The sequence below is a fragment of the Rhinatrema bivittatum genome, chromosome 1 (genome assembly GCF_901001135.1).
Source record: "Rhinatrema bivittatum chromosome 1, aRhiBiv1.1, whole genome shotgun sequence".
NCBI lineage: Eukaryota > Metazoa > Chordata > Amphibia > Gymnophiona > Rhinatrematidae > Rhinatrema > Rhinatrema bivittatum.
In genome coordinates, this window is record NC_042615.1 from 374,469,477 (window position 1) to 374,488,782 (window position 19,306).

The 19,306-nt window shown below is 43.5% G+C and overlaps 1 protein-coding gene across 1 annotated transcript in view; it reads right to left on the reverse strand.

The window, feature by feature from the left end:
• The window catches only part of ADGRL3 (adhesion G protein-coupled receptor L3), a 2,126,115-nt gene that overhangs the window by 842,728 nt on the left and 1,264,081 nt on the right, over positions 1–19,306 (reverse strand). The window contains exon 7 of the mRNA XM_029600930.1: positions 8,159–8,959. Within this exon, the coding sequence (XP_029456790.1) occupies positions 8,159–8,959 (801 nt within the window). The remainder of the gene's footprint in view (positions 1–8,158; positions 8,960–19,306) is intronic.

Below are 19,306 nucleotides of genomic sequence, written 5' to 3' on the forward strand. Positions count from 1 at the left end.
CTTTATTGACAACTATTGTAAGTGTGCAAAGCAATGGATTCCCTCATGCCCCCATCTTCCACTCTTTCTTTCATAGATGTGTCACTGTCTGTCACAACAAAAATAAACAGAAACAGTCCTGTTTCTCCTCTCTAGCTGCCAGCCCTCCATCAACTTCCTTATTTCTGCTAAGACATCCACAGAGGTATGGCTCTTGTAGGCCATACCTAGGTAACTGACCTGTACATTGATGTTCCATCTCTGCTTGAGCTGCTGCCTGCCTCAAACAGTTGCCACCATTGTGCCTTCAGGGAAAGATAGGTACAGGTAGCATTCTGGTTGGTTCAGATGTCTTCTCCTCTCTACCTTGGCCAGCTGCACCAGTATGCAAACATGTCACTGAGTATACAGGAATTTGATAGTATTACTTGCTGAATGTTGTCCAAGAGGAGCCGCATAAATCCCATGTTCTCTATCATCTGAAAAGGCCGAACATCCATCGTAATCATTTCCCCAGTGAAGGATGTCACCACCTTTCATGCTACCTCTTCCTACTGCAGGACAGTGATGGTGACGACCCCTCCCATTAGCTGCATGGTGCCTTGCTGCTATCGTGGAGTTGGAGGACTGCTTGTCTATCAGCTCACTGGAGGAAGAGCCTGGGGGGGTTCATCTTGGTAGACTGACTTCCCCTGTCCTAGTGCTTTTCTGCTGCTACTGCTGCTGCTACTTCTTCTTTGACATGACAGATGGTGTCTGAAGGCTAGGACTGGCACTCTGCCCTGAAGACCATATTCATGTTTTCTTTCCTCTGCTCAAGCTTTCTGCTCTAAAGTGTCCCCATGCCTCACATTTCTTCTGGGCATCATCTCCCTTTCTGCAGGTTTTGATGTTCCTGTTAGGGCTGGACTTGATTTGAGAGGCAAAAGGCCAGAGACATCACTCAAGCCCTCCAAAATCTCCTCTTCCTGGGATTGGTCTTTACCTCAGCAATATTGCTTTCTACTTCTTCTACCTGCTCAAAAGTTGATAGCATGCTAGCAACTAAACCCCAGAAGTTCTCCAAAGTTACTATCTGTTCTATCTCCTCTGATTCTGAGAAACCCTCACATGATTTCCTCTGAATCAATATCCTCTTGCAGGATCTTCTGCAGGCATTTCTCAGGAGGCATCAGGGAGGAGAGCACTGTGCTCAGAGGCGTACTGAGGGGGGGGGGGCAGGGGGCCAATGCCCCTGGGTGCAGGGCCATAGGGGGGCACTGATGGCCAACATGGAGGCCCATGCGGCTGGCAGTAGACCTCATCCCACCTGTGGCCGAGAAGGGAAGCACACAGCAGGAAGACTGGTGGGACCATGGTGGAGCTCATCTCACCACAGCCTGAAGAAAAAGGTCACCTGCAGGTGGCTCCTCCTCCTCCTTCCTACCTGTGCAGCCCCAGAAGAAAAACATTGCCGGAACAACAGGAAGGAGGAGGAGCATTGGCCATGTACAGAACAGCAGTGTTTATGGGCCGCCACAGATTCCAAGCTGTGGTGGCATGAGAAGAGATGGAGGCCTGGTCGCAGGGCTGCCACAGATCCCACATCACAGTGGCCAGAGAAGAGGAAGAGTCCCAGTAGCAGGGCTGCCATGGATCCCATGTTGTGGTGGCCCGAGATGATCAGGGCTGCCACAGAGCCCATCCTGCAGCGACCCGTGAAGAGGAGCCCCAGAGACAAGAGAGAGGCTGAGGGCCTGTAGTGTGGGTGTATGAGAGTGTGTGTGTTAGGAAAGTCAGTTGAGAGATTGCATGTGTGTGTCTGTATTTGAGAGTGAGTTGAGAGACTACGTGTGGGCATGAGAGCCTGAATGTTTGGAGAGACAGCATGTGAGAGCCTCTGTATTTGTGAGAGAGTGTGTGACAGTGATAGCCTATGCTTGAGCAAGACAGCATGTGGGAGTGAGAGAGTCTGTATGTGTGAGAGTGAGACAGCATGTGCAAAATAGGGACAGTGTGTATGAATGTATGTATGTACCGTATGTATGAGAGAGAGCATCTGAGTGTGAGAGCCTGTGTGTGAGAGAGACAGTGGTGAGAATGAGAGCCTATGTGTGTATGAGAGAGAGAGAAAGCATGTGGGAATGAGAATCTGACTGTGTGTTTGAAGGAAGAAGACAGATGGAGAGAAAAGAAATAGAAAAAAAAAAGACCCTGTAAAATGAATTGGCAAAAAAACAAAAAAGGGAAGGTGGAAAAAAAAGCCCATGACCAATCAATTAGAAAATTAAAATCAGACAGGAAAGGTAAAAAAATAAATTTTAGTGATTGACATGTTATCTTTGGGAACGTGCAAGAGTAGCACTTTCTCTATGCAGATCTCGCAATGTATGAGATCATCAGAGCAAGTGGAAACCCGCAAATGTTTAATACCACAGGGCCGGCATAGAGGAGGGAGCAGTAGGGGCTTCAGTGCCAGTAGCAGCAATCAGTGCCTCCCCAATAGCCACGCAGCAGCAGTGACAGCGGTAGCAGAGGAATGAGAGAAAAGCTTTAGTGAATCAAGCCCTGGTGGCCAGTATTATTCTATCGTGCACAATGTGATAGAAATACACTACCAAAAGGCCACCAGAAATATGTGTAAACTTTTACTTCACCTCAAATTAGAGCAATAGAAGCTATTTCAGTTGCCCCAGTCATATACATTCACCTAAACTCCCCACCCCAAACCTTTGCCCCTCACCACTCACATCCTCAACTCCCCAGCTACAACAATACCCCTCCTCACAAACACACACACACATAGGAGGGAGAGGGCTACAAATTGGTCAGTGTAAGGGGAAGAGAGAGAGAGAGAGCGCGTGCACACACCCCTTATCCACAACTTCCCCTGACGCATAATTCCAATCTCGCATGAAAGTCCAATGTACCACAGTGCCAGGGCACATTGTTCAGCTCCAGGAGCCTGCCCCATTGTGGCAAGGCATGGCAAGTAAAACAGAAAGGCAAGCTCCCTTGGGTGGACGCCTACAGCTGAACAGTCTGCATTGGTACTGTGGCACAGTGGCCTGGCATGCAAAATTGCATCTCTACTTGGGCATATTCTTGCATGCAAGGCCATTTGAGCAAGGGAAGCCAAATGAAATGAAAGGGCCTATCCTCTGGTGCAGGCATCACAGCCATAACATTTGCACTGTTTTGTGCCCTATTCAGAATGCACAGCACCAAAGCACCTACTGTTACCCTGTGATTTCACTTGGCGAGCCTTGCCCGAATGGCCTTGCATGTGAGTCTGTGCTCAAATTGAGATGCCCAGTACCATTCTTGCATGCAAGGCCATTTTGGTCATACTCTTTCCAACTTCAGGCACTTACCTCCCTACTCCAGTTTTAAAGCACTTTTTTTCCTTAGTGAAGATTTTTCAGGTTAACTCACATTTTAGTGTTTTGTTTTTTTTAAGAGTTTAATGCACTTTCTTTACTCCTGCTCTATTTGCATCCCATAAATTTACTACGTCCTGCAGTACTGCTGGCATCTATCACATGTTAACCAAAACCCAAGCTAAAATTTAACTCCTGTTTTAGCATTGGTTTTATTTCATAGGCCCCAAAATGCAGTAAACGTTTGTAACTTAAAATGTGTGTCAGTTCGCTGACTTGCACCCAACTATAGTGCACTCACACTGAATTTTCTTTCCTGTTACACTTAGGGGTTGATTTTACGACCCACGTGCCGATTTTATAACATCTGTGCCTCTGCGCAAGCATATTATAAAATATGGGTCCTGCGCACACATGCGTGCCGGATTTTCATGTGTGCACACTCATGTACGGGCGGGTGGCCTGCTCTGTGTGCGGGGGATTTTAGAAAAATAGGTGCGGTGACGCAATCGGGCCTCCCCCAGTTGCCTCCCAGTCCGCTCCAGTTAAGGGGAAGACTGGGAGGTAACTTTCCTACCCGTAACTCTATCCTTCCTCCCACTTTCTTTCTCCTCCCCGCCCCCGAAACCTACCCTAATTATCTTCAATTTTTTTTATTTTGCTACTTACTGCTCCTCTGGAGCAGAAGTAATCTCCATGTGCTGGCTGGCTGCCTGCGCACGCCTTCCCAGGACATCACTGAATGGTGCTGTCCCAGCCCACCCCCTGCCGTAGCCAGTTAACCAAAATAAAATAAGGAAAGTAAAAACTTAAATGCAACAACAAGTCAAATAAGGAGGTTTAAAAAAGCTCTATGGAAAAACTGGCAAATGGTTAAGTCAGCAGGAAGGCAAGAAAGCCAGAAGTGAGAGCATGGAGAGGGAGAGAAAGAGGAATTCACTTTTTCTGAGTCGAGTTTCCGGCAATGTTTTCTTCAGAGATTTTGCAAACCATGAAGAGGTCATGCTTATAAAGATGACTTTACTATATAACTAAATCAAACCTTAGTCAAAGATAACAAAGGGATGTAACTTCTTAAAATGCAGCTTTTAATTAGCAGCTTCTGGAGAAAAATCAATACTTTTTGTTTCACTCTGTAAAAGGCATTGAACTATGTCTCCAAGTCAATTGAATTTCATGTGATTTAGTTACAGATATAAGGTTTCATGGCCTACCTCCATAAAACAATTTAGAGGTCTAGCATGTAAACTTCCAAGAGCCTTTGCATCTGACACTCATAAGAAACAAAGATCCATTATTTCAGTAATAGCCTGTACAAGTACATTTTACAGTACAGTTTGTCTGATAATTGTTTGGTAGTATATCTTTGGAAAGTGTATACAAGCTCTAAAATAACATAAGAAATGTCTTGCTTGGGCAGCATTAAGTCCAGCATCATGTCCCCGACCATGGCCAATGCAGGTCGCAAGTACCTGGCAGGATCCAAAACAATAAGACCCGATCCTTCATGCTTATAACCAGGAATAAGCAGTAGCTTTCCCATATTCGCATGCCGAATAATGATTTATAAACTTTTCTTCCAGGAACATTTTTAAGCCCAGCTATGCAAACTGGGGTAGATTTTATAACATGTGAACGCGGCCTACATGTGCGTGCGCTACCTGGCGCGCGCACATATATGCCCCATTTTATAACATGCATACACAGGTGCACGCATGTTATAAAACCGGGGTCGGCGCGCGCAAGAGGGTGCACAATTGCCCACTTTGCGCGTGCAGAGCCTGCTCTGAGCCGCGCTGCCTTCCCCTGTTCCCTCCCAAATTGGAGCAGCCATGGAGGGAACTTCCTTACCCCACCCCACCCCACCTTCCCTTCCCCTGATTTCTTTTTTTTTTTTTTATTTCGAAACGTCAGCCCTGGGGCAGTGCGATCCCCGGCGCGTGATCTCCAGCCCAGCAGCTGTGCAGAGGCCTCTAGCCATGCCCTGCCCCAGCCCGGACCGCCCTGCCTCCGGACCACCCCTTTTGTAAAGCCCCGGGACTTACACGTGTCCCGGGGCTTTACGTGCGTCACCGGGCCTTTTGAAAATAGGCCCAGCGCGCGTAACCTTTTGAAAATCCGGCCCACTACTTTTAACACATTCTCTGGCAACAAATTTCACAGTTTAATTATGTGCTGAGTGAGATAAATACTTTCTCTGATTTGTTTTAAATGTACTACCTATTAACTTCATGGCATGCCTACTTGTCTGAAAGGATAAATAATCATTCCCTGTTTACCATTCCATCCTACTCAAGATATTACAGACCTCTATCATATCTCCTATCAACCTACTCTTCTCCCAAGCTAAAAAGCCCTAACCTGTTTAAACTTATCTCATAGGCGTTCCAACCTTTTTTCATTTTTTTGCCCTTTTCTATGTCTGCTGCATCTTTCTTGAGATGAGGCAACCAGAACTTCACATAACACTCAAGGTGTGGTTGCACCGTGGATGAATACAGAGGCATAATGTATCCTCTGGGGGGGGGGTGAGGGGGGGGCTTCCCCATCATTCAATTGTTGGATACAGAACAGGAGTATCATTTGCAAAATAAAGGGGGATAATTAAAAATATGTCTTCTCTGCAATTTCTTGTACCTTACTCTCCTCTTTATGGCAATAGGTTTTAAAAATATTCTTTTCTATGTTGTTTGTTTGTTTTTTTATAAAATATATTATCACAAACCTCACATAGTAAATTGCATTTACAAGGAATTTCTTAATACAGTGAAAACAAAGGTTCACGCCTAAATTTCTTCTTGCAGCCAAGAAAAGCCTTGAACTGAAGTCCATGCTTTGAGTAGGTATCTATGGGGTCCAAATTCAGAGAAGAGAATCGTCAAGGCAACTCGTACCACACAGAATCCACCCTCAGCAGCACTTCCATCTGCCCGAGCTGAAGGCTTGATTTTATGCATGGGAGCATAAAGCATTACATCTACAAAACTTTACTAAACGTCTTTTAAAAGCAGCCAGATCCCAGAAGAGACGCCGCCGCTTGAGCTAAGCACTCGCTGCTGCTTTTCCCCAAACCAGTTCACTCCTTCTGTTGTGCTGCTGAGCCTGGAAACCATTTGGGTGTTAAATATCTACATCGCACAGGTTTTTAACCATAATTGTTGTCAGTTTTACAAAGCTTGGCAGCGCTGCACGTACTGCTCGAATGTGTTTGTGCCATTGGAGGCTTTCAGCAGGAAATGCTCACTTTGAATAATAAAATGTGCACTCATAGGCAGGCACACAGATTCACATATACTACTTACGGATGCATTTAGGGTGTTATAATATAACTGTAAATGAATAGCATGCTCAAATGGTAATGTAAAGAAGCATTGCTATGTTCTGTTCTTATAAGCAAAGCTAAAATCTCCATAAAATACCCTGCTGCAAAATCACCATTTTCCTTTAAGCCCTATATTCCAAAGAAGACATGACTGGCTGTATTTGTGTGCCCTCCTCTAACAACTTTTTGTTGTATTCATACCAAATTTTCAGAACATGTCAGAGGGGTCACATAAGGGCTCGGACAGAGTCGTCCCCCCCCCCCCCCCCGATTCACATTCATGTAGGGCGTGTGGATGTGCACCATCCCGGAAAGCAGGCTCTGTCGTTCTGAGTGGCATTTCTTGTATTGCTCTTCTGCAGTTTCCACATGTTTCATGTTGTTTATATTTAAAAATCTGTGCCATAACCTGCATTAAAATCACCAGATGACTGCATTACCCTGTCAATACGAATATGAGATGTTTGACTCTAATGAGATGCTGCAGTGGTAAAATGACAATACAGATGCCATGGGAGAAAACCCCCAACATTTATTTATTTATCTTTCTTTTTCTCTTTTGTCTTTTAACAGGCAATCATACTTGCAGTTAACCACAGCTGAGATACAGCTTACCCCATTCTTTATTACTGCTGCTATATAATCATAACCCGAGGGAATATTCTGTACCATATAAAAAAACTAATTTTCCAATTTGCCACCTCTTTTAGTAACTGTTGTAGCACAGACCCAATATCTTATCTTAAATTCTAGCCCATCATATAATATTTGTAAAATTCAAAGACTTATCTTGAAAAATCAATACGGCAGTATAAAATGGAAATTCTATCCCCCTGCCCGCCTGGCCCAAAACAGCTGTCTTCTGGCATCCCCAAAATAAGCTTGCTTCCAAGGCTTCTTTTTTTTTTTACTTCACTGATCCACGGTATCTTTACTGCCTTTTTGATGGTGAGTATACTGGGTTGCCTCTTTTATTGAGTTAGGATTACATAGGGTTAAAATGTACACATTCAAGACAGCTCAACCATGATAATGATGCTGCATTTGGCAGCTCAGGTTTCCTTGATGCTAACAAGTGCCACCAATCTCAGGGAACCTCTTTTCTTCAAAAGAAGCAACGTTTTGATCTTTGCACCCTCAAAAGCAGAAGTTGACCTTTCTCAACTGACAAATCCCCTCCAAAATAAACCAGCAAGAGGTGATCCCCCTCCTACTAGATAGGTCTTCCACTTCAGAATGATAGCATATAACAGGATATCATTCTGTAAATCATGTGATCTCATAATCTTGTCTTTCCATCTTCAGTAGTTGATAAGCTCCATGAAGAAGAGGCTGGTCTTACATGTGTTGCTACAGAACTGCATATGCCTTATTGCACTTTAGAAATAAATAGTAAAAATAATAACAGTGAATACAGTACCATCTGGCAGTTACTCTACTATACTCTTACAACCATGCAATCAAAGAGTAAGGAAACAAAATTTATTATAGATCATACCTGATTTGCTGTCCAGTGGTCCAAAATCCAAAGAATACTTCACCACATGATAGTTGTTCCAGACGTAAAGCAGATTGTCTCTTGGATTATAATCCACAGCTGCAATGTACTGGTATGAGTTTGGAAAAGGAATGTCCACATAACTATCCTTACTTTGATCAGTATTATAAATATAATCAATCTTATTCCCTGTAGCTTCATTGTCGTCATCTTCATACACGGACTTGACCACATACAAAATCCCACAAATCATAAACGCATTGGAAGCTGACCTTTTGTCATAGGCCGTGTCCCAGGTTCCTTCAATTCTCAAAGTATAAGGGTTTAACTGACTAATGACAATCCTACCATTGTTTTGTTCTGTTGCATAGATGACCCAAAGACCATTTTCATCCACTGCTAGATCAATGTCTGACTTGCCTCCCCATCTGTAAGGAGATGTGTCATGATAATTGGCACTCGCTATAATGGCCTCACCACTTTTTATTCTTGTCCGCAAGTCAAACTTCACAATGTTCCTGGTGCGTTCTTTGTTGAAGAATAAAGCTCCATCATATACTACAAACCCAGTACCATCTACCCGATGAGGCAGCTTATACGTAGTGGTTGGCCTCCCTGCAATGAAGTCATCCTTTGAAGAGTACTCAGTCAACGTATCAGTCCTGTACGGTGTCCAGGGCATATAGTAGATTTTGTCGGAAGCTTGTAGGGGATCCTTGCACCATGCTCCAGACTGGTGGTCAGATTCAAATAAATGTTCACTCTGGTATACTCCTTTCAGCAATCCAGGGCAAAGAAAAACTATTGAAGGGAAAGAGTTAAAAAAAAAATATGGATATGAAATTAGTAACTAAGGTAATAAGTAATAAGTCCAGGATATCATATAGCATTTAAAAGAAAAGCAAGCTGCATAATAACTAAAACATATCATAATAACATGTTAGTGATCTTTTCATTGCTGAACTATAAACAGCATAATCTAGTCAAATAGCATCATCATATATTATCCAAGGAACTAAAATAAGTTGTTTTATAATGTTTTTCTATGTATATATTCTTGGTTAAACACAATAAGTATTTCAACTACCTAGATTTTTAAGCTAGGTCTTTAAGACTGCTTTACTGTATATATGTCTTTACCTAATATTTTTAGTACAAATTTCTGCAAGTTTTCACAAACTTGTGCTTTTCCAAAATTTTATTGATATGAGATATAGCAAACAAAAACAATCTTCACTATAGTTCAAGAGAATACAAATCCTTATATAAAGATCAAAGCAAATTCTTTAGTGACTGAAAGGGACTTAGCAATAAATGCTTTAGCATCAGGCCACTGATACAAGACATGAAAGGCAATACAAATGTTCAAAGCTCATTTACGTCACAGAACACGCAGAGAATTAGAAATGAATAATGGGTGACTAAAGAGAAGGAAAAAAGAGAAAAGAAAGAAAAGTTAAATAAGATCAGTGAAAGGAAATCTAACGGTTTTAGGTTGCAATTTGTTGTTAAAAAATGTAATTTTTCAAATATGTGCTTTCTAGTGGCATGGGATATGGTAGTATACAAAAAAAAGAACTATTTCACTGAGTATGGTGTTTTTTATTTATGTTTTTACTGCTCAGGCTGCTCAGTTATCAGTTTTCCTGTGCTATTTGCAAAACAATAGTTTGCATTGCACAGACATTTAGTGGGTAAGGCAGAAGAAATGGGGAGTCTAAAGAAATGTTTTATTTGTGGAATTATAAGTAAAATATTTTCCAAAGCAGAAACTGAGCACAAAGGGGTAGATTTTAAAAGGGTGTGTGCAGGCGCACATGCGCGCGCGCTACCAGGCGCACGCAAGTTATAAAATCAGGGGTCGGCGGCCTTTTGAAAATAGGCCTGGCGCGCATAACCTTTTGAAAATCCGGCCCAAAAGGAGGAAGCTAAAACCATGTGGTATAGCTATTACTGTACGATAAAGAGAAACAGTAAAAACAAAGAAATGCACAATTTTGAACAGATGATTACATAAACAACATGGTTTGAGATCAGGAACAATGTCACAGTGCCAAGAGTCAAAAGTGGTTGAAAAACAGCAGAAAAGAGTAGGGGGTCCTCAACTCTGGCCCTTGAGGACTGTACACAGGTCTGGTTTTCAGAGCAATTAGAATATGCAACTGTATCTGTTTCTTGGACCAAGGATAAACAAATACATCTGATGAATATTTATTATGGACAATTCTGAAAACCGGGACTGTTTCAATCCTAGAGGTCTGATTTTGAAAAGCCCTGGGTTGGTGGTAGCAGATTGGAACATATTCCGTCATTAAACAAGCTTAAGGAAAAAGAGGATAACTCTTTACATATTAATGGCATCAAATTGCTTTAGTGTATTAAAAAAATAATGCAATGGCATGATTGGCTAAAGAGGTTAGAGCTGTTCAACTTGGACAAGAGATGGCTGAGTGGGGATATGACTGAGGTCTGTAAAGTCAATGGGTAAATGTGAATTGGTTATTTACTCTTTCAACAAATAGAAATACTTGGGGATACTCCATGAAGTTAGCAAGTAGTACATTTAAAACAAATTGGATACAATTATTTTTTTCACCTAACACAATTAAGCTTTGTAATTTTTTGGTGGAAGATGTGTTAAAGACAATTAGCATAGTTGGGTTTATAAAAGGTTTGGATAAGGCTCTGGAGAAGTCTATAAACTGTTATTAACCAAGTAGACTTGGGGAAAGCCACTACTTATCCCTCGGTGTTAGCAGCATGGGATTTCTCTATTGTTTGGGATCCTTACAGGTACTTGTGACCTGGATTGTTCACTGTTGGAAACAGGATACTGGGGGCTTAATGGACCCTTGCTCTGACCCCAAATGGCAATTCTCATAATCTTGTGTTAATAGCCTCATGTTCATGGCAGGGAGAATTTTAACCCTGATTCATTCTACTTTCAGCCTTTTCATCATACCAAAGCAGTACTCCAGAGATGGTGCATTTATGACATTTCTTCAACTTTACTTAAATCATAATCATCAACAAATACACAGTCTTATGTGTTATAGATCATTAGTATAGTTAAATTAACTTGTTATGAAAAATATAATGACAAGGTAGTATATATAAATTATTGGGGTCTTCACTTTAAATGCTGAGAAATCCAAATTTATACTGGTAAACAGTACATTCTGTCTGAATAGATAGGGAATCAACTGTAAAATAAACATGAAAAAAGAACAGCAAGCTGGAACACTAGCTGGCATTTTTCATTGGGATAAATACATATGTACTGCCATTCCCAAACAATATGACAGATCCTTTGTCCCCAACCCCATACAGGTTCCTATATTGTTTGAAATAGTTGCATGAATTGTATGTAATATTTTCATATTGGTAATTAAATGTGATTGCTGCTAAGATGTAGGCCAATGTGGAAATGATATTTTATGGAATACCCCTATTGGAACTTTGTTTGCCTTCGATTATAATGAGCACATTTATTTATTTATTGCTTTTGTATGCCATCATTCTGTGACCAATCATAATGGTTTGGAAAAAGAAAGCTGTACCATTTGTATCCTGTGCAATCTTTTAAAAGGAGAATATTAAATAATAATATCCTTAATCATACCCCCCCAAAAAAAATAAATAAATGACTGCTATATTGTGCAGTATTTCAAACACCAGGAGGTCTATATTCAGAAACAATCCAGATAGCAAAGTTAGCTGGATAATCTTACCCGGCTAACGTTGGAGGCATATTCAGTAGTGCAGCCGCACAATTGAATATAGCCGGCTATCTTAGGCCTGGATTCATCATTCCTCGCAGAATGATGAATCCAGCGAAAACGGGGAGCGAGGCAGGCCTGCGAAAGCCCGCAGCCTTTGCACCACAGCAGTGTGCAGGCTGCTGGCTTTCACACCGAATAGCGCCACCGTGAAAGGTGGTGCTATTCGGCAGCGCTACTGCCAACGATAATTTTAGTAACATTATCGCCGGCAGCGAAGTCACCACCAACTCTGCCCTCTCCCCACTCCGACTCCTCCCCTCCCCGCCCAACTCTTCCCCTCCCCCTAATTTGCATTCTATCGCATGCGAGAAAGTCCTTTTCGCATGCGATAGAATGCCGTATCGCAGCCGTATCGCGTGTGATAAGCCTTTGAAAATAACCCCCTTAATTAGTTAGCTGGCTAATTACAACCACCTAGGACATCTCTTTGACTTGACCAGACTTAGCCAGCTAAGTCATCTGGCTAACTCTGATATTCGGCTAACTCAACTCCTCCCAGTTACGCTCCTGAACCGACCCTAACTTATCCGGCTACATTCTAGCACGCTAATTAAACTTCTAGAATTTAGCTGGATAAAGGCTGTATATAGCCAGCTAATTAATTTAGACAGATAACTATTAAGTTATCTGTTTAAATGGGTTTTGAATATGGACATCATTATATACAAAACCAGTAGTAATATTTTTCTGGCAAATAAATCCCCATTTGGAGTGAATTTTTTATTCATAAACGGGCCGATTCAGTAAAGTCCGCTCTCCCGGTGCACGCACAGGTCACTCGCCTGTGCGCGCGATTCAGTATTTAAATGAGGCCCGGTGGTAGAAACAGGCAAAAGGAGGCGCCAGGGACACTAGCGCGTCCCTAGCACCTCCTTTTGGCCCGGAGCGGCGGCTGTCAGCGGGTTTGACAGCTGACGCTCAATTTTGCTGGCATCGGTTCTCGAGCCCGCTGACAGCCACGGACTCGGAAACCGGACGCCGGCAAAACTGAGCATCCGGTTATCGACCCGACAGCCGCGGGCTGACTTCAATTTTTTTTTTTACTTTTTTTTACCCTTCGGGACCTCCGACTTAATATCGCCATGATATTAAGTCGGAGGGTGCACAGAAAACCAGTTTTTACTGCTTTTCTGTGCACTTTCCCGGTGCCCAAAGAAATTAGCGCCTATCTTTGGGTAGGTGCTAATTTCTGAAAGCAAAATGTGCGGCTTGGCTGCACATTTTGTTTTCTGAATCGTGCGGGAATACCTAATAAGGCCATCAACATGCATGCTGAGGGTGCTATTAGGTTCAGCGTGTTGGACGCGCGTTTTTGGCCCCTTACTGAATAATGGGTAAGGGAAAACGCGCATCCAATGGCGGGTTAACAGTGCGCTCCGTCGGAGCGCACTGTTAACCCGCCATTGGATACCCGCCATTGGATACAGTACAGTGCGCTCCGTTGGAGCGCACTGTACTGTATCGGCCCGAAAGGTAGTTAAGAAACCCAAATAAATAAAATATTTCTACTAAATAATTTCCAATTTTTACAGGTTTCAAATGAATTCTTTAAGCTGCTACCATGAAAATCTATCTTAGCAGGAATCATAAAATCCTACACATATCGTAGATCAGATTGACTCATTAACTATAACACAAAAGAAAGTACACAAATGTGAAGGTGAAAATGATAGTGTGCTATAAAATCAGAAAGACCAAAGAACAAGAGAATGTATGTATTCATCCTAACACCAACTGAATGTATAGACATATTCAGTACTAACTGTACATCTTAACATGAGATTTATGTCATCATATACTGGATCTAAAGCAGGAGGATGAAGTCACGGACTGCCATCATTAACATGGTGACAGGCCCAGTGCCGTGTCTCATATCCTCTTCTACCACTTCCTGTTCGTTTGACGGCTGTGCCCTTATGTATATGCCCATGTGGACATTCAAACCATGCAGGGATCTGAGCAATTCCCAGTTGGTTGGATGCTGAGTGGACTGATGGTCTGGGTTAGGGCATATGTGTCCCCTTTTAAACTAGCAATTTTCCCAGTCCCTTCACATTCCCTTTTTTTTCTTTTACTAAGGCAATGTCTGATAGGGATGTGCCATCATTTGTTTTGTTTTCCTAAGCGTGCACTAATAACTTTAGTGCGAACTAAAACAAAATGTGTGCCCACTAAATAGAAATTGATTGTACTAAAAACATTTGGTGTGAACTAAAATGAAATATGAAGAAAAGTAATGCAATGGAAGAAAGAAAACAAAAAAACACCCCAAAAATCTGATACATTTTGCCCACACATCCCTGGCATCTGGTCTTCTTACAAGCTTGATGACTCAGTTTCTCAGGAGCTATAGGGGATTGTCAGCAGGGAGTGTGCAGGCCTTTCTGACACCAACAGTACAGCTGAATGAGTCATGCCCGAGCCAGTGCAAAAGCAGGATGCCTTAGCTGCAGATGGGAGTTTGGTGATGGAGGCCTCTTCGGGGCCAGGGTTCCAGCAAGCTGGGGAGAAGAGGGAGGTGGTGGAAATTCCTGGTGGTGGTGATGTACACTGTATTCTTTTGCTGCAAGCGGTAGCAAGGCCACAGAGCAGGACCATGCCAGCCTGCATGGTTTGATTGGTACAGGTGGGGAGCCTTCAGTGGTGCAGGCAGCTAGCTTTTGCTGGTCAAGCGAGGTGGAGATGGGGGTCCAGAAGAGGTAACTGGCAGCAGGCTTAATCCATTGATAGAATGTCAGGGAATGGTAGGGGAAATATTTGATGGGCGGTATTTGGACTCTGAGGGAAGTAACCATGGACAGAGAGAGAAGGGACGTACTGTGGGGATCTAATGGGAGCTTCAGAGTCCATGCAGAGGAACAATAAGGAAAAGGGGGAGCTGGAAAACCTAGCAGCAAGGCTGCAGATTCTGTGATTGTCCCAGCAGTGGAGACACCAATGTCTAATGGGAGAAGGTGCACTACAGCTTCAGGGGAGCATCAGCCAGAGTATGATGAGGGTGACGCACGAATTGCTTTGGTGATAAGTGGGGATTTGGAAATGTGTCACAGGGTGATTATGGAAGAGTAGGCTGGAGCGATTTAGAATAGGAGAGTTGGCCTGGGGAAATAAAAGAGGGGATTTCTAGAGAGTGGGGAAATCCCAGCATGGGTGAGGGGTGGACAGGAGAGAATTTAAGGAGAAAGGAGGTTTGGGGATACACAGGGGGTTGTATGGGGAGGGAGAAGGTTTGAGGTGGAGCAGGGAAGAGTGGGTCAAGGGGGAAGGGGGGACGGGGAAGGGGTTCTGTGTTGCAGAGAATCAGGACCCAGATGACTGGCCAGGGACATCTTGATAGGAAGTCTGAAGGGAATTCCCATTTTCACTTTTAAAAAGGAAAATAGAGCAGCTTTTAAACTAGAACATGGGGGACAGCCGATAGTCACTCAGAAGTGTATGTTTCAGAGGGAGGTTATTTTCCAAATAAACTTGCAAAATAGAAAAGTTAGAATATGCCCGTAGAGAGGTTGTGGTTAAAGAGCACACATATATGAATGACTCTACACTGCCTGTATTATTTTCTAATAAACAGGATGTGGATACAAAGAGAAATAAAAAGTAAAAAAAAAAAAACATACTTTAAAATATCTGTATATAAATGCCAGATGTCTAAATAATAGGATTATTGAGTTGAAATGTATGGCATTATATGAGGATATAGACATTATAGGTGTGGCAGGGTCCTTACACCGTTGTAGGAGCTGTCTCATATGACTAGGAGGCTGTTTCTAAATGAACAGATATATCTGTGCCTCCAACTTGCCCCAGAGACTGCAGCACTGCATATCCTGCCAGTTGCGAAAAGACTTAATACTAAAAGCATTGCTGGGACTTTGCAGCTTCTCTGCACAGAGCAAACATCTTTTCAAAAACCAGCAGCTACATTATTAGAACCCAACTCCGCTCAGACTGAAGGTTGCATGACTTCAGGAACTAATTGGGAGCCAGTTCAACCAACAGGAAGAGACAGAGCTGTGAATCAATTAGGGGGCTGAGAGCTTGAAGACCAAAAAAAAAAAAAATGCAGGCTTTCTAATTTTTCTCTCTGGTTAGTTGGCTAAGCAAGACTACAGGGGCGAGCTGAGCTTCCAAGTGCTGTGAGCTAGAGAGGGGGGCAAGTACAATGTTTGGAAGCAACTGAAGAGACAGGCACAGATTGCTTTGCTCGGGCCAGGAGACGACCTACAGGGGGGATCCACATCCTCACAGCAGCAGGAAGAGAGTGTGCCGAGAAGAAGGTGTTCATCAGGAGGTTCCAGACATAGGAGCTGAATGTCCCCATCCCTCTCCTGCAGGACAGAGCTAAGTAGCAATACATCATCTTAGAAGCAGTACCGACAAGCAAAGAGGATTTTTTTCTTTCCTTCTCGTCCCCCTTCACTGCAGTAAATTCTAGGTTGTCTCTGCGTTTAATAAGTTGCAAGATAAATAATGCTGGCTGTACCAGGTTGGTTAGAAACCAATCCTGGTGTTCACAGTCCTGCTACGAGGTTGAATTCCAGCTTGGTTTTTTTCTAGTTGAGCAATTAGAAAGCTGGAGTCTTCCCAAGGAAGAGTAACACTTAGCAACCCTCACTGGTTGTGGTTTATCAACTGCCATCTCACCAACAGCCTGGCCCCAGCATTTTTCTTTTAATTTGGTGTGTGCATACATACCAGACTGGGGACTGTTGTGGGGAAAGGTGGAAGAGATTTTGAGTGCACTGGGGTAGAGGTTATCCCTGGTTTTGGATAAATGTTTGGTTCCTTTATATTAGAGGGCCTAATAACCAAAGATATCTGGTTATAGGGGTGTGCAGGGATAAAAAAAAAAGTTTTTGTTTTTCGGTTTGTTTTCAAAAAGCATTTCTTCACACAAATTTTGGTTTGTGAAATGCTTGATTTGTTTCATTCATGTGAAAAAAAACCAAATCAAACATAAAAAGAAAAAAAAAGAAAAAAAAAAAAAGAAAATGGGGCCCCCTGGCCCCACCTTGCATCCCTCCCACCCAACCAGAAAAATGCCGGGGCTAGGATCCCCCACATGATCCACTTGCCCGATCTGGTGGGGGTGGACTGGTGAGGCCTAGGCCCAGATAGAAGCCTCAGACCTCTGTAGGCAGAGACAGATGGCCGTGACTTCGGTCTCAGATTATGCAAGGCCGAGGCTTCGGCCTAGGCCCGACACCATGGTACAGCTAGAGGCCAGGCATGATACCAGGACCTTGCCCCAGGCCCAAGCTTGAAGCTAGGACCCAGCTTGCAGGCTGGGTCCTGACATCTGGGCCTTGGCCTAGGCGGGAGATGGGGCCCAGGCACAAGGCTGGGTATTGACACTGGAACCACGGGCCAGGGCCAAACCCGAAGGCCAGGACCTGATACCTGGGCCTTGGCTCAGGCCCGAACTCAAGACCAATGCCGGGCCTCGGCCCGGAAGCAGATTCTTGAAGCCAAAGCCTCGACTCGGACCCAGGGTCAACACTGGGGCTTGATGCGGAGGCTGGAGCTGGGACCCAGGCCTGATGCCGCAGCAAAGCCAAGAGGCCTGGTACTGACACCAGAGCCATGACCCAGATGCAGGACCGATGCCAAGGCCAAACACAAAGGCCAGGACCTTATGCATGTGCCTCAGACCGGGCCCAAGACCAATGCTGCAGCTTAGCCTGGAAGCTGGGTCTTGAAGCCAGTGCCTTGACTTGGACCCAGGCTCAATACCCGGCCCAGCCTGAGTCTGGAGGCTGATGCTGGAGCTTTGGCAGGCCTGATACCAGGGCCTGGCTCAGAAGTCGGGCTCAATGCCTGGGCCTCAGCCAAAGCCCAAGCCCAGGCTTGACACCGCGGCCAGGCCATGTAGGCCAGGACCTGACACCGGGGCCTTGGCTGGACTCAGGCCCAAGATTCAGAACTTCACTTCCTCATCTTCTTTCTTAGGCTCTTTAATCTCCAACTGATGCCATCTGCCGGGGCTGCTTTGGAGTAAATTAACTCCGGCGCATTCATCGCAATGGATGGTGCCATTTTGATATATGGCTTAGGCTTGATGCATTCATTTAAATTGAATGGAATAAATATGGTTCATTTCATTTGGGTTGCTCCTGATTTGTTTTGGGGTCCCCTGAATTAAACAAATTGACCTTATTCGTCATGTTTTGTACATTTGTTTTAAATGAATGTACATCCCTATCTGGTTATCTAAGTTATCCAGATGTAATGTTTCCAGATAACGTAGAAGGGATATTCAGCAGCATGGCTATACTCCTGTATATAATCAAATAAGTTTTAACTAGCTGGATAAGTTATATCTGGATATCTTTAGACTTGCTATTGAGCAGGTCTGTCTTGCTTGGTTAACTTACAAACATATGGCTGAATATAGGTTAAGGTAACCAAATTAGTTTCCCCACCTCAATTCACCCATTACCTGCCCTCAAGGTATCTGGCTATCAAATCAGCTTGATAAATACTTATCCAGTTAAGTGGTGGCCGCTTGGCATAGCTGGATATTCAGTGGCTGCCACTTAACGAAAGAAGTCCCTATTTTATCCAGCTAAGCAGCACTAAATATTGGCCCTATCTATCCTAAATGTACATTGCTAGATTGCTATCTATATTAGCAACTGTTCATTATCACCGTTTACCTTGTACTGTTTAGTTTAAAAGAAATTAACAGCCTAGTATTTTTTAGCTATTTTTTTTCTCTTAATTGCCAATATCTCTTCCTTTTTCCTAATCCATTTATTGTTCTACTTCAAGTTAATAGAAACACATCGTGCCTACATTGTATGGTGTTTTCCCTGTTGCATCCTGCTCCCAGGAATAGGGTGTGGAAGGAGGGTCCTATATTTTGGAGGCATGGGACTCATCTATCTCAGTGTTATTCAAGAAACACATATCCCAGTTCTGCCCCTCTAGCAGGTGCAAATGGGGTCTTTTCCCTGGCAGCAGAGCTCCCTTGAATTATCATGTGTGGGGGGTGCTACCCAATAGTAGTAACCCACATGGGGAGATAGTGGGTGGTTCTGTGCTCCAAAAAGGTGTATTCTGCTAGGTTACTTGAGAAAGTAAGCCCCCCCCCCCCACACCAACTATTGTGAACAGGAGGTACAGTCTTTTATTAATTGGTACAGTAGCGAGGGAGTGTATCCTGCCCAGGTCTTCCTAGAACTACATGATCCCCTGGAGAGACGTCTACAGGAAATCCAGTCGATGGTGGAGGGTCATATGGAGATAAGGCTTATGAAAATACTGGAGCAGGTGCAAGACTCCACACAGAAAACTCTTAACTGTTTTGTGTGCGTGGGTAGACATAAAGTGATAAGTCCATTCAGCGCTATCTCAATAGAGCATT